General features: G+C 44.5%; 1 protein-coding gene across 1 annotated transcript in view; it reads right to left on the bottom strand.

The window, feature by feature from the left end:
• The window catches only part of LOC115170710 (voltage-dependent T-type calcium channel subunit alpha-1I-like), a 207,080-nt gene that overhangs the window by 57,619 nt on the left and 135,621 nt on the right, over positions 1-13,840 (bottom strand). The window contains 3 exon segments of the mRNA XM_029726944.1: positions 2,485-2,553; positions 2,654-2,777; positions 7,403-7,503. Of these exon segments, the coding sequence (XP_029582804.1) occupies positions 2,485-2,553; positions 2,654-2,777; positions 7,403-7,503 (294 nt within the window).

The raw sequence follows: 13,840 nt of genomic DNA, 5'->3' as shown, positions 1-13,840 counted from the left end.
AGTCTGTCCATAATAAAGTACTGCTCTGCCTTCTTAACAACACTGTCAACAAGGCAGGTCCTACAGGCCCTAGTTTTGTCGTATCTGGACTACTGTTCAGTCGTGTGGTCAGGTGTCACAAAGAGAGTCTTAGGAAAATTACAATTGTTTCAGAACAGGGTAGCACGGCTGGCCCTTCAATGTACATGGAGAGCTAACATTAATAATATGCATGTAAATCTGTCATGGCTCAAAGCGGAGGAGAGATTGACTTCCTCACTACTTGTTTTTGTAACTACTAGCACACAGCTCAGACACCCATGTATACCTCGCAAGACATGCCATCAGAGGTCTCTTCACAGTCCCAAAGTCGAGAGCAGACGATGGGAGGTGCACAGTACTACATAGAGCCATCACTACATGGAACTCTATTCCACATCAGGTAACTGATGCAAGCAGTAGAATCAGATTTCAAAAACAGATAAAAATACACCTTATGGAACAGCAGGGACTGTGAAGAGACACACACACACACACACACATACACACACAGATTTTGTATTGTAGAGATGTGATAGTAGAGTAGTGGCCTGAGGGAACACACTTTATGTGTTGTGAAAAGTATTATGAAATGTAATGTCATGTAATATTTAAATTGTATATAACTGCCTTGATGTTGCTGGACCCCAGGAAGAGTAGCTGCTTCCCTGGCAACAGCAAATGGGGATCCTTAATAAATACAATAGAAATGCAGGTCAGTGCCGGTACCATACTCAATGTGCAGGGATTTTGGAGTGGTTGAGGTACAGTATGTATATATTTACGGATGATAAATGGATTTTACATGCCTGTTAGCTCATTTTTAGACCCCCGTGTAAAAGGAAGCCATGGCAGGACAACATGCAGTCCCTTAAACTAAGATTCATTTAAAAAACGTTAATGCAGATTAAATGTTGTTTGATCTATTTTTAAGAATTGTTAAGAATCCTCTGAGCAATTGTATTAGTATAAAATCATATAATTTCCCAAACTTTTTTAGCATACAATATACAGTAGATCTATATTTGTATTATTTATTTTATACAGTTTTTTTTGCTCATCTTTATCAAGGGTGCCAATAATTTGGGATGTGACTGTATATAGAGAGATGTATAGATAGAGAAAAGAAAAGACAGAAAGAGATAGAGACACTAAGAGAAAAGACAGAAAGAGACACTAAGAGAAAAGACAGAGAGATAGAGACACTAAGAGAAAAGACAGAGAGATAGAGACACTAAGAGAAAAGACAGAGATAGATAGAGACACTAAGAGAAAAGACAGAGATAGACACTAAGTGAAAAGACAGAGATAGACACTAAGTGAAAAGACAGAGATAGACACTAAGAGAAAAGACAGAGATAGACACTAAGTGAAAAGACAGAGATAGACACTAAGAGAAAAGACAGAGATAGACACTAAGAGAAAAGACAGAGATAGACACTAAGTGAAAAGACAGAGATAGACACTAAGAGAAAAGACAGAGATAGACACTAAGAGAAAAGACAGAGATAGACACTAAGAGAAAAGACAGAGATAGACACTAAGTGAAAAGACAGAGATAGACACTAAGAGAAAAGACAGAGATAGACACTAAGAGAAAAGACAGAGATAGACACTAAGAGAAAAGACAGAGATAGACACTAAGAGAAAAGACAGAGACAGACACTAAGAGAAAAGACAGAGATAGACACTAAGAGAAAAGACAGAGATAGACACTAAGAGAAAAGACAGAGACAGACACTAAGAGAAAAGACAGAGATAGACACTAAGAGAAAAGACAGAGATAGACACTAAGTGGAAAGACAGAGATAGACACTAAGAGAAAAGACAGAGATAGACACTAAGAGAAAAGACAGAGATAGACACTAAGAGAAAAGACAGAGATAGACACTAAGTGGAAAGACAGAGATAGACACTAAGTGGAAAGACATAAAGAGATACAGACACTAAATAGAGACACCATGAGAAAAGAAAGAAAGAGATTAAAGTAAGATTGAGAGATCATTAGAGCTAAGGCAGGAGGAGACTAGTAGGACACCAGGAAGCATCCACACACACACACACACACACACACACACACACACACACACACACACACACACACACACACACACGCACACACACACGCACACACACACACATGCTGCACACGCACACACACGCAGTCTTGTATGAATAACCTTGTGGGGACACACAATTCAGTCCCATTCAAAATCCTATTTGCCCTAACCCTTACCCTTACCTTAACATTAAATCTAACCTTAACCATAACCCTAAAACCAACCATAGCTCCTAACCCTGAATCCAATTCTAACCCTAATTCTAATTCTAACCGTAACCCTAAACCCCTAGAAATAGAATTTGACCGTGTGGGACTAAAATGTCCTGAGTTGGTCAAAGAAAAAATGGTTTACTATTCTTGTTCACAAGAATAGTCACACACACACATTAAGCGCAGCACTATACCTTGAGCGTCATCTCTGCTACAAAGATGGCTGTGAAGACGTAGTTGGAGATGGTTAGGAAGACTCTTTCCTATAGAGAGAGAGAGAGATGATGGAAATAGAAGATCATGACTTGACACCACTAATTATATTTCTATGGTTGAAACCTAGTGGTGAACTTTGATCCTTACCAGGCTGCCCTGCATGATCTTAGGTCTCTCCAGAGCCACGGTGATGCAGTTGGAGAAGATGAACGCTAGCACCACATAGTCAAACATCTTGTAGGCTATGATGGACTGGCATACCCGCCTGAACCTGAGAGAGAGAGGGAGGCAGGTGGGAGGGAGGGAGATAGTCGAGGGAGTGGGAGTGGTATTGGGAGACAGAAAGGAAGAGAAAGAGAGCAAGAGGGTAAAAGATAAACAATTTAAAAACGTGTTTTGTAACATCGCTACTGATTAAAACCCATTATTGTGCCTCATTGACAGAGAACTGGGGATTGCTCATCATTCAGTCAGAGAATAGCCCCATTCTCTCTGATTATTTCATTTCCTTTCAAAGCAATTCCCATTAACTGGTGTTTTAAAGGCACCATGCTCCATAGAGACACCAGAGAGTGAGAGAGACACCAGAGAGAGAGAGAGAGAGAAAGAGAGACACCAGAGAGAGAGAGAGAGACACCAGAGAGAGAGAGAGAGAGACCAGAGAGAGAGAGAGACACCAGAGAGAGAGAGAGAGAGACCAGAGAGACAGAGAGAGAGACCAGAGAGAGAGAGAGAGACACCAGAGAGAGAGAGAGAGAGAGACCAGAGAGAGAGAGAGAGACCAGAGAGAGAGAGACACCAGAGAGAGAGAGACACCAGAGAGAGAGAGACACCAGAGAGAGAGAGAGAGAGAGAGAGGAGAGAGACAGAGAAAAAGACAGAGAAAGAGACAGAGAGAGACAGAGAGATAGACACAGAGAGAGAGACACACACAGAGCGAGAGAGAGAAACAGAGAGTGAGAGACACACAGAGAGACAGAGAGAGCAACACAGAGAGAGCACCACAGGGAGATCAACACAGAGAGAAACAGAGAGAGACATAGAGATAACGATAGAAAGAGATTACAAAACACCTGTCATTAAATCTTACCAGCTCCTACTACACAGTGAGAAATACCAAATACACTACATGACCAAAAGTATGTGGAACCTGCTCGTTGAAATCATGGTGTTACGTTCTTGAAAATGATCGGACCAAGGCGCAGCGTGAGTATAGTTCCACATATGTATTTAAGTGAAACTAACAAAACAACAAAACTTACAAAGACCGTGAGGACGTAGTGCCCAAAACACACTAACAATCAATCAATATCCCACAAAACACAGGTGGGGAAATAACTACCTAAATATGATCCCCAATCAGAAGCAACGATAAACAGCTGCCTCTAATTGGGAACCATATTAGCACCAACCTAGAAATAAACATACTAGATCACCCCCTAGTCATGCCCTGATCTACTACACCATAGAGAACCAAGGGCTCTCTATGGTCAGGGCGTGACAGTACCCCCCCCCCCCCTCCCCCAAAGGTGCGGACTCCGGCTGCAAAACCTGAAACCAAATGGGGAGGGTAGGGGGGGTGATTAGTGTCGGTGGCGGCGCTGGTGCAGGTCGTAGCCTCCGCGCAGACCCCGGATCCGGCCATCGCGCCGGGCTGAACGCCGTGCCTGGACATCGGCACAAAGGAGGACTCCGGCCATGGAGCTGGGTTGGACGCCGTGCCTGGACTGGGCACCGGCGCAAAGGAGGGCTCCGGCCATGGAGCTGGGTTGGACGCCGTGCCTGGACTGGGCACCGGCGCAAAGGAGGGCTCCGGCCATGGAGCTGGGTTGGACGCCGTGCCTGGACGCCGTGCCTGGACTGGGCACCGGCGCAACGGAGGGCTCCGGCCATGGAGCTGGGTTGGACGCCATGCCTAGATTGGGCACCGGCGCAGAAGAAGGCTCCCGCCCTGGAGCTGGACTGGACGCCTTGCCTGGAACTCCGGACCATTGACCGTCGCTGGAGGTTCCAGACCGTTGACCGTCGCTGGAGGTTCCGCACCGTGGACCGTCGCTGGAGGTTCTGGACCGTGGACCGTCGCAGGAGGTTCCGGACCGTGGACCGTCGCAGGAGGTTCCGGAACGTGGACCGTTGCTGGAATTTCCCGGAAAGGGGACCGTCGCAGGAGGTTCCGGACTGTGAAACGTCGCCGGAGGTTCCAGACTGTGAAACGTCGCCAGAAGCCCTGGACTGTGAAACGTCGCCGGAAGCTCTGGACTGGGAACCGTCGCCGGAAGCTCTGGACTGGGAACTGTCGCCGGAAGCTCTGGACTGTGAATGCGCACTGGAGGCCTAGTGCGTGGAGCCGGTACAGGTGGCACCGGACTGGTGACACGCACTTCAGGGCGAGTGCGGGGTATAGGCACAGGACATACCGGACTGGGGACACGCACTTCAGGGCGAATGCGAGGAGCAGGCACAGGACGTACCAGACTGGGGACACGCACTTCAGGGCGAGTGCGAGTAGCAGGCACAGGACGTACCGGACTGGGGAGGCGCACTGGAGGCCTGATGCGTGGGGCCGGCACAGGTTGCACCGGACTGGTGACATGCTCTTCAGGGCGAGTGCGAGGAGCAGGCACAGGTTGTACCGGACTGGGGAGGCGCACTGGAGGCCAGATGCGTGGAGCCGACACAGGTTTCACCAGACTGCTAACCAGATCTTCTGGTCGAATGTTGAGCAGAACACACTTGCACAACATCTCTCTCATCTCTCTCTCTCCCAACTTCTCCATTGCCTCCCTGACAGTCTCTGGCTCTTCCCACAGCTCAGAAGCCAGCTCCATTTGCCCCCCCCAAAAAACATCTTGGGGTTTCTGTGGCTGTGGTCTGACTACACGCTCCTCCAGAGTTTGCCATTCAGGCTCTGACACTCTCCTCGGCTCGACCGGCCACCCCCGGCCACCCAAAAAATCTTGGGGTTGTCCTTGGGCTTTCTGTGGCCGCGAACCCTGGTGTCGTTGCTGTCCTCCATTATTACTTTCCGTCTGCCGCCAAGGAAGGGTTTCGCATCCACCCATCACTTCTTCCCATGTCCAAAACTCCTTTACCTGGTGAACACGCCGCTTGGTCTTGGTTTGGTGGGATATTCTGTCACGTTCTCGAAAATGATCGGACCAAGGCGCAGTGTGAGTATAGTTCCACATATTTATTTAAGTGAAACTAACAAAACAAAATAACAAAACTTACAAAGACCATGAGGACGTAGTGCCCAAACACACTAACAATCAATATCCCACAAAACAGAAGTGGGGAAATAACTACCTAAATATGATCCCCAATCAGAGGCAACGATAAACAGCTGCCTCTAATTGGGAACCATATTAGCACCAACCGAGAAATAAATATACTAGATCAAACCCTAAACACGCCCTGACCTACTACACTGGACTCTGGAGTGACACATGGGGACTAATATGGAATTGGCCCCCCCTTTGCTGTTATAACAGCCTCCACTCTTCTGGGAAGGCTGTCAACTAGATGTTAGAACATTGCTGCAGGGACTTGCTTCCATTCAGCCACAAGAGCAGTAGTGAGGTTGGGCACTGGTGTTGGGCGATTAGGTCTGACTTACAATCGGCGTTCCAATTCATCCCAAAGGTGTTAGATGTGGTTGAGGTCAGGGCTCTGTGCAGGCCAGTCAAGTTCTTCCACACCGATCTCAACAAACCATTTCTGTATGGACCTCAATTTGTGCAAGGGGGCATTGTCATGCTGAAACAGGAAATGGCCTTCCCAAAACTGTTGCCACAAAGTTGGAAACACAGAATCATCTAGAACCATGAAAAACAGCCCCAGAACATTGTTCCTCCTCCACCAAACTTTACAGCTGGCACTTTGCATTGGGGTAGGTAGCGTTCTCCTGGCATCTGCCAAACCCAGATTCGTCCGTTGGACTGCCAGATGGTGAAGCATGATTCATCACACCAGAGAACGTATTTCCACTGCTCCAGAGTCCAATGGCGGCGAGCTTTACACCACTCCAGCCAACGTTTATCCTTAGGCATGGTGATCTTAGGCTTGTGTGCGGCTGCTCAGCCATGGAAGCTCCCGACAAACAGTTATTGTGCTGATGTTGCTTCCAGAGGCAGTGTTGCAAATGAGGACAGACGATTTTACGCGCTTCAGCACTCGTTGGTCCCATTCTGTGAGCTTGTGTGGCCTACCACTTCGCGGCTGAGCCGTTGTTGCTCCTAGCTGTTTCCACGTCACAATAACAGCACTTAAAGTTAACCAGGGCAGCTCTAGCAGGGCAGAAATTTGATAAACTGACTTGTTGGAAAGGTGGCATCCTATGATAGCGCCACCATGAAATTCACTTAGCTATTCAGTAAGGCCATTATACTGCCAATGTTTGTCTATGGAGATTGCATGGCCGCGTGCTTGATTTTATACACCTGTCAGCTACAAGTGTGGCTGAAACAGCCCGAATTCACTAATTTGAAGAGGTGTCCACAGACGTTTGTATATACAGTGTACCTCCACCGCTAACAGAACACTGTTGCAATGCCTTCCAGCCTGAGCTCTATCTGTGAGCCCTTAGGTGGATTTATTGTTGACCAACAGATAGAGGATCACTATGGGAAGCATCCCTTTGCTACCTCAGGGACAGGGATCCATACACTAATGAGGCAGGTATTCTGATAAGGTGGTGCTTGGCAATTCTTCTCTTGAGGAGTGGGGATCCATAGGCTGTGCAGGCTTTCGTTCTAGCCTAGCACAAATGCATCGGATTCAATAACTTATGAACGGAACACCAAAGCCTTGAATGGCTGTATCAGGGGTGTTAGTGCTGAGCAGGAAATGAAATGAAAGAGTGAATGAGTGAAAACAGGGATTGACAGACAGACAGACCTGTTCTGAGGAGAGAAGAGGAAGACAGACCAGTCCTCTCTGGTCTCACACCACTCTGGCCTGTACACCTCCATCATCTTCTGGATACGGAAACACAGACTCTGGAGGAGGGACACAGCACACACACACAACGTCAGAATTCACACACAACGTCATAATACACACACAGTCAGAACACACACATGCACGTGTGAACGCAAGCAGGGAGGCAGGCACGCACGCACATACACACACACACACACACACACACACACACACACACACACACAGTTTGGTGAGTGAATTCAGTACACATACACACACTGGTTCCAGACAAAGAGAAACGGCTATACTGTATAATACAATAAGATTATTCCGATTATTCCACCTCCCAAGAGAAAAGATGAATCCTTTGTCTTAATTGTTTACAAGAGAGGACACTTTGCTTTATCAACACCTAGAAGCATAATATCCAGCATCCCCATTTGTCTGCTCTACTCAGTGACTGAATCTCAAATGGAACCCTAATCCCTATATAGTGCACTATATTCCCTGGTCAGAGTAGTCCACTACATAGGGAATAGGGTGTCATTTTGTGTAAATAGCATAATTAATTGGCCTGGTTCAGCCCTGTATGTATGGGATTGTTTACTGTTGAAACAATAGAATCCCAGGGGAGAGACATAACGGAGTATCTACTGGAGAATGTATTCCTGGATATTTATTTTATAAACTGCTATACACAGTGTGTTTATTCTACTATAAGCTGCATTGGGCTGCTGGTCATGAATAACACTGGTACAACAACAGTTCCTTCTCTCCTACCTACAGTATCTGTCTTTACCAAGACGTTAGGATATCACTGGTATAATAACAGTTCCTTCTCTCCTACCTACAGTATCTGTCTTTACCAAGACGTTAGGAAATCACTGGTACAACAACAGTTCCTTCTCTCCTACCTACAGTATCTGTCTTTACCAAGACGTTAGGATATCACTGGTACAACAACAGTTCCTTCTCTCCTACCTACAGTATCTGTCTTTACCAAGACGTTAGGATATCACTGGTACAACAACAGTTCCTTCTCTCCTACCTACAGTATCTGTCTTTACCAAGACGTTAGGATATCACTGGTACAACAACAGTTCCTTCTCTCCTACCTACAGTATCTGTCTTTACCAAGACGTTAGGATATCACTGGTACAACAACAGTTCCTTCTCTCCTATCTACAGTATCTGTCTTTACCAAGACGTTAGGATATCACTGGTACAACAACAGTTCCTTCTCTCCTACCTACAGTATCTGTCTTCACCAAGACGTTAGGATATCACTGGTACAACAACTCTTCCTTCTCTCCTATCTACAGTATCTGTCTTTACCAAGACGTTAGGATATCACTGGTACAACAACAGTTCCTTCTCTCCTATCTACAGTATCTGTCTTTACCAAGACGTTAGGATATCACTGGTACAACAACAGTTCCTTCTCTCCTACCTACAGTATCTGTCTTTACCAAGACGTTAGGATATCACTGGTACAACAACAGTTCCTTCTCTCCTACCTACAGTATCTGTCTTTACCAAGACGTTAGGATATCACTGGTACAACAACAGTTCCTTCTCTCCTACCTACAGTATCTGTCTTCACCAAGACGTTAGGATATCACTGGTACAACAACAGTTCCTTCTCTCCTATCTACAGTATCTGTCTTTACCAAGACGTTAGGATATCACTGGTACAACAACAGTTCCTTCTCTCCTACCTACAGTATCTGTCTTTACCAAGACGATAGGATATCACTGGTAGAACAACAGTTCCTTCTCTCCTATCTACAGTATCTGTCTTTACCAAGACGTTAGGATATCACTGGTACAACAACAGTTCCTTCTCTCCTATCTACAGTATCTGTCTTTACCAAGACGTTAGGATATCACTGGTACAACAACAGTTCCTTCTCTCCTATCTACAGTATCTGTCTTTACCAAGACGTTAGGATATCACTGGTACAACAACAGTTCCTTCTCTCCTACCTACAGTATCTGTCTTTACCAAGACGTTAGGATATCACTGGTACAACAACAGTTCCTTCTCTCCTACCTACAGTATCTGTCTTTACCAAGACGTTAGGATATCACTGGTACAACAACAGTTCCTTCTCTCCTACCTACAGTATCTGTCTTTACCAAGACGTTAGGATATCACTGGTACAACAACTCTTCCTTCTCTCCTATCTACAGTATCTGTCTTTACCAAGACGTTAGGATATCACTGGTACAACAACAGTTCCTTCTCTCCTACCTACAGTATCTGTCTTTACCAAGACGTTAGCATATCACTGGTACAACAACAGTTCCTTCTCTCCTATCTACAGTATCTGTCTTTACCAAGACGTTAGGATATCACTGGTACAACAACTCTTCCTTCTCTCCTATCTACAGTATCTGTCTTTACCAAGACGTTAGGATATCACTGGTACAACAACAGTTCATTCTCTCCTATCTACAGTATCTGTCTTTACCAAGACGTTAGGATATCACTGGTACAACAACAGTTCCTTCTCTCCTACCTACAGTATCTGTCTTTACCAAGACGTTAGGATATCACTGGTACAACAACAGTTCCTTCTCTCCTACCTACAGTATCTGTCTTTACCAAGACGTTAGGATATCACTGGTACAACAACAGTTCCTTCTCTCCTACCTACAGTATCTGTCTTTACCAAGACGTTAGGATATCACTGGTACAACAACTCTTCCTTCTCTCGTATCTACAGTATCTGTCTTTACCAAGACGTTAGGATATCACTGGTACAACAACAGTTCCTTCTCTCCTACCTACAGTATCTGTCTTTACCAAGACGTTAGCATATCAATGGTACAACAACAGTTCCTTCTCTCCTATCTACAGTATCTGTCTTTACCAAGACGTTAGGATATCACTGGTACAGCAACAGTTCCTTCTCTCCTACCTACAGTATCTGTCTTTACCAAGACGTTAGGATATCACTGGTACAACAACAGTTCCTTCTCTCCTATCTACAGTATCTGTCTTTACCAAGACGTTAGGATATCACTGGTACAACAACAGTTCCTTCTCTCCTACCTACAGTATCTGTCTTTACCAAGACGTTAGGATATCACTGGTACAACAACAGTTCCTTCTCTCCTACCTACAGTATCTATCTTTACCAAGACGTTAGGATATCACTGGTACAACAACAGTTCCTTCTCTCCTACCTACAGTATCTGTCTTTACCAAGACGTTAGGATATCACTGGTACAACAACAGTTCCTTCTCTCCTACCTACAGTATCTGTCTTCACCAAGACGTTAGGATATCACTGGTACAACAACAGTTCCTTCTCTCCTATCTACAGTATCTGTCTTTACCAAGACGTTAGCATATCACTGGTACAACAACAGTTCCTTCTCTCCTACCTACAGTATCTGTCTTTACCAAGACGTTAGGATATCACTGGTACAACAACAGTTCCTTCTCTCCTACCTACAGTATCTGTCTTTACCAAGACGTCAGGATATCACTGGTACAACAACAGTTCCTTCTCTCCTACCTACAGTATCTGTCTTTACCAAGACGTTAGGATATCACTGGTACAACAACAGTTCCTTCTCTCCTACCTACAGTATCTGTCTTTACCAAGACGTTAGGATATCACTGGTACAACAACAGTTCCTTCTCTCCTACCTACAGTATCTGTCTTTACCAAGACGTTAGGATATCACTGGTACAACAACAGTTCCTTCTCTCCTATCTACAGTATCTGTCTTTACCAAGACGTTAGGATATCACTGGTACAACAACAGTTCCTTCTCTGCTACCTACAGTATCTGTCTTTACCAAGACGTTAGGATATCACTGGTACAACAACAGTTCCTTCTCTCCTATCTACAGTATCTGTCTTTACCAAGACGTTAGGATATCACTGGTACAACAACAGTTCCTTCTCTCCTATATACAGTATCTGTCTTTACCAAGACGTTAGCATATCAAAGGTACAACAACAGTTCCTTCTCTCCTATCTACAGTATCTGTCTTTACCAAGACGTTAGGATATCACTGGTACAACAACAGTTCCTTCTCTCCTACCTACAGTATCTGTCTTTACCAAGACGTTAGGATATCACTGGTACAACATCAGTTCCTTCTCTCCTACCTACAGTATCTGTCTTTACCAAGACGTTAGGATATCACTGGTACAACAACAGTTCCTTCTCTCCTACCTACAGTATCTGTCTTTACCAAGACTTTAGATATCACTGGTACAACAACAGTTCCTTCTCTCCTACCTACAGTATCTGTCTTTACCAAGACGTTAGGATATCACTGGTACAACAACAGTTCCTTCTCTCCTATCTACAGTATCAGTCTTTACCAAGACGTTAGCATATCACTGGTACAACAACAGTTCCTTCTCTCCTATCTACAGTATCTGTCTTTACCAAGACGTTAGGATATCACTGGTACAACATCAGTTCCTTCTCTCCTACCTACAGTATCTGTCTTTACCAAGACGTTAGGATATCACTGGTACAACAACAGTTCCTTCTCTCCTACCTACAGTATCTGTCTTTACCAAGACGTTAGGATATCACTGGTACAACAACAGTTCCTTCTCTCCTATCTACAGTGTCTGTCTTTCCAAGAAGTTAGGATATCACTGGTACAACAACAGTTCCTTCTCTCCTACCTACAGTATCTGTCTTTACCAAGACGTTAGGATATCACTGGTACAACAACAGTTCCTTCTCTCCTACCTACAGTATCTGTCTTTACCAAGACGTTAGGATATCACTGGTACAACAACAGTTCCTTCTCTCCTACCTACAGTATCTGTCTTTACCAAGACGTTAGGATATCACTGGTACAACAACAGTTCCTTCTCTCCTATCTACAGTGTCTGTCTTTACCAAGACGTTAGGATATCACTGGTACAACAACAGTTCCTTCTCTCCTATCTACAGTATCTGTCTTTACCAAGACGTTAGGATATCACTGGTACAACATCAGTTCCTTCTCTCCTACCTACAGTATCTGTCTTTACCAAGACGTTAGGATATCACTGGTACAACAACAGTTCCTTCTCTCCTACCTACAGTATCTGTCTTTACCAAGACGTTAGGATATCACTGGTACAACAACAGTTCCTTCTCTCCTATCTACTGTATCTGTCTTTACCAAGACGTTAGGATATCACTGGTACAACAACAGTTCCTTCTCTCCTACCTACAGTATCTGTCTTTACCAAGACGTTAGGATATCACTGGTACAACAACAGTTCCTTCTCTCCTACCTACAGTATCTGTCTTTACCAAGACGTTAGCATATCACAGGTACAACAACAGTTCCTTCTCTCCTACCTACAGTATCTGTCTTTACCAAGACGTTAGGATATCACTGGTACAACAACAGTTCCTTCTCTCCTACCTACAGTATCTGTCTTTAACAAGACGTTAGGATATCACTGGTACAACATCAGTTCCTTCTCTCCTACCTACAGTATCTGTCTTTACCAAGACGTTAGGATATCACTGGTACAACAACAGTTCCTTCTCTCCTATCTACAGTATCTGTCTTTACCAAGACGTTAGGATATCACTGCTACAACAACAGTTCCTTCTCTCCTACCTACAGTATCTGTCTTTACCAAGACGTTAGGATATCACTGGTACAACAACAGTTCCTTCTCTCCTATCTACAGTATCTGTCTTTACCGAGACGTTAGCATATCACAGGTACAACAACAGTTCCTTCTCTCCTATCTACAGTATCTGTCTTTACCGAGACGTTAGGATATCACTGGTACAACAACAGTTCCTTCTCTCCTACCTACAGTATCTGTCTTTACCAAGACGTTAGGATATCACTGGTACAACAACAGTTCCTTCTCTCCTACCTACAGTATCTGTCTTTACCAAGACGCTAGGATATCACTGGTACAACAACAGTTCCTTCTCCCCTATCTACAGTATCTGCTTTACCAAGACGTTAGGATACCACTGGTACAACAACAGTTCCTTCTCTCCTACCTACAGTATCTGTCTTTACCAAGACGTTAGGAAATCACTGGTACAACAACAGCTCCTTCTCTCCTATCTACAGTATCTGTCTTTACCAAGATGTTAGGATATCACTGGTACAACAACAGTTCCTTCTCTCCTATCTACAGTATCTGTCTTTACCAAGATGTTAGGATATCACTGGTACAACAACAGTTCCTTCTCTCCTACCTACATTATCTGTCTTTACCAAGACGTTAGGATATCACTGGTACAACAACAGTTCCTTCTCTCCTATCTACAGTATCTGTCTTTACCAAGACATTAGGATATCACTGGTACAACAACAGTTCCTTCTCTCCTACCTACATTATCTGTCTTTACCAAGACGTTAGGATATCACTGGTACAACAACAGTTCCTTCTCTCCTATCTACAGTAT

This window comes from Salmo trutta, chromosome 32 (assembly GCF_901001165.1).
Source record: "Salmo trutta chromosome 32, fSalTru1.1, whole genome shotgun sequence".
NCBI lineage: Eukaryota > Metazoa > Chordata > Actinopteri > Salmoniformes > Salmonidae > Salmo > Salmo trutta.
The sequence above is the reverse complement of the archived record's forward strand: the minus strand, read 5'-3'. Positions and strand labels throughout refer to the sequence as shown.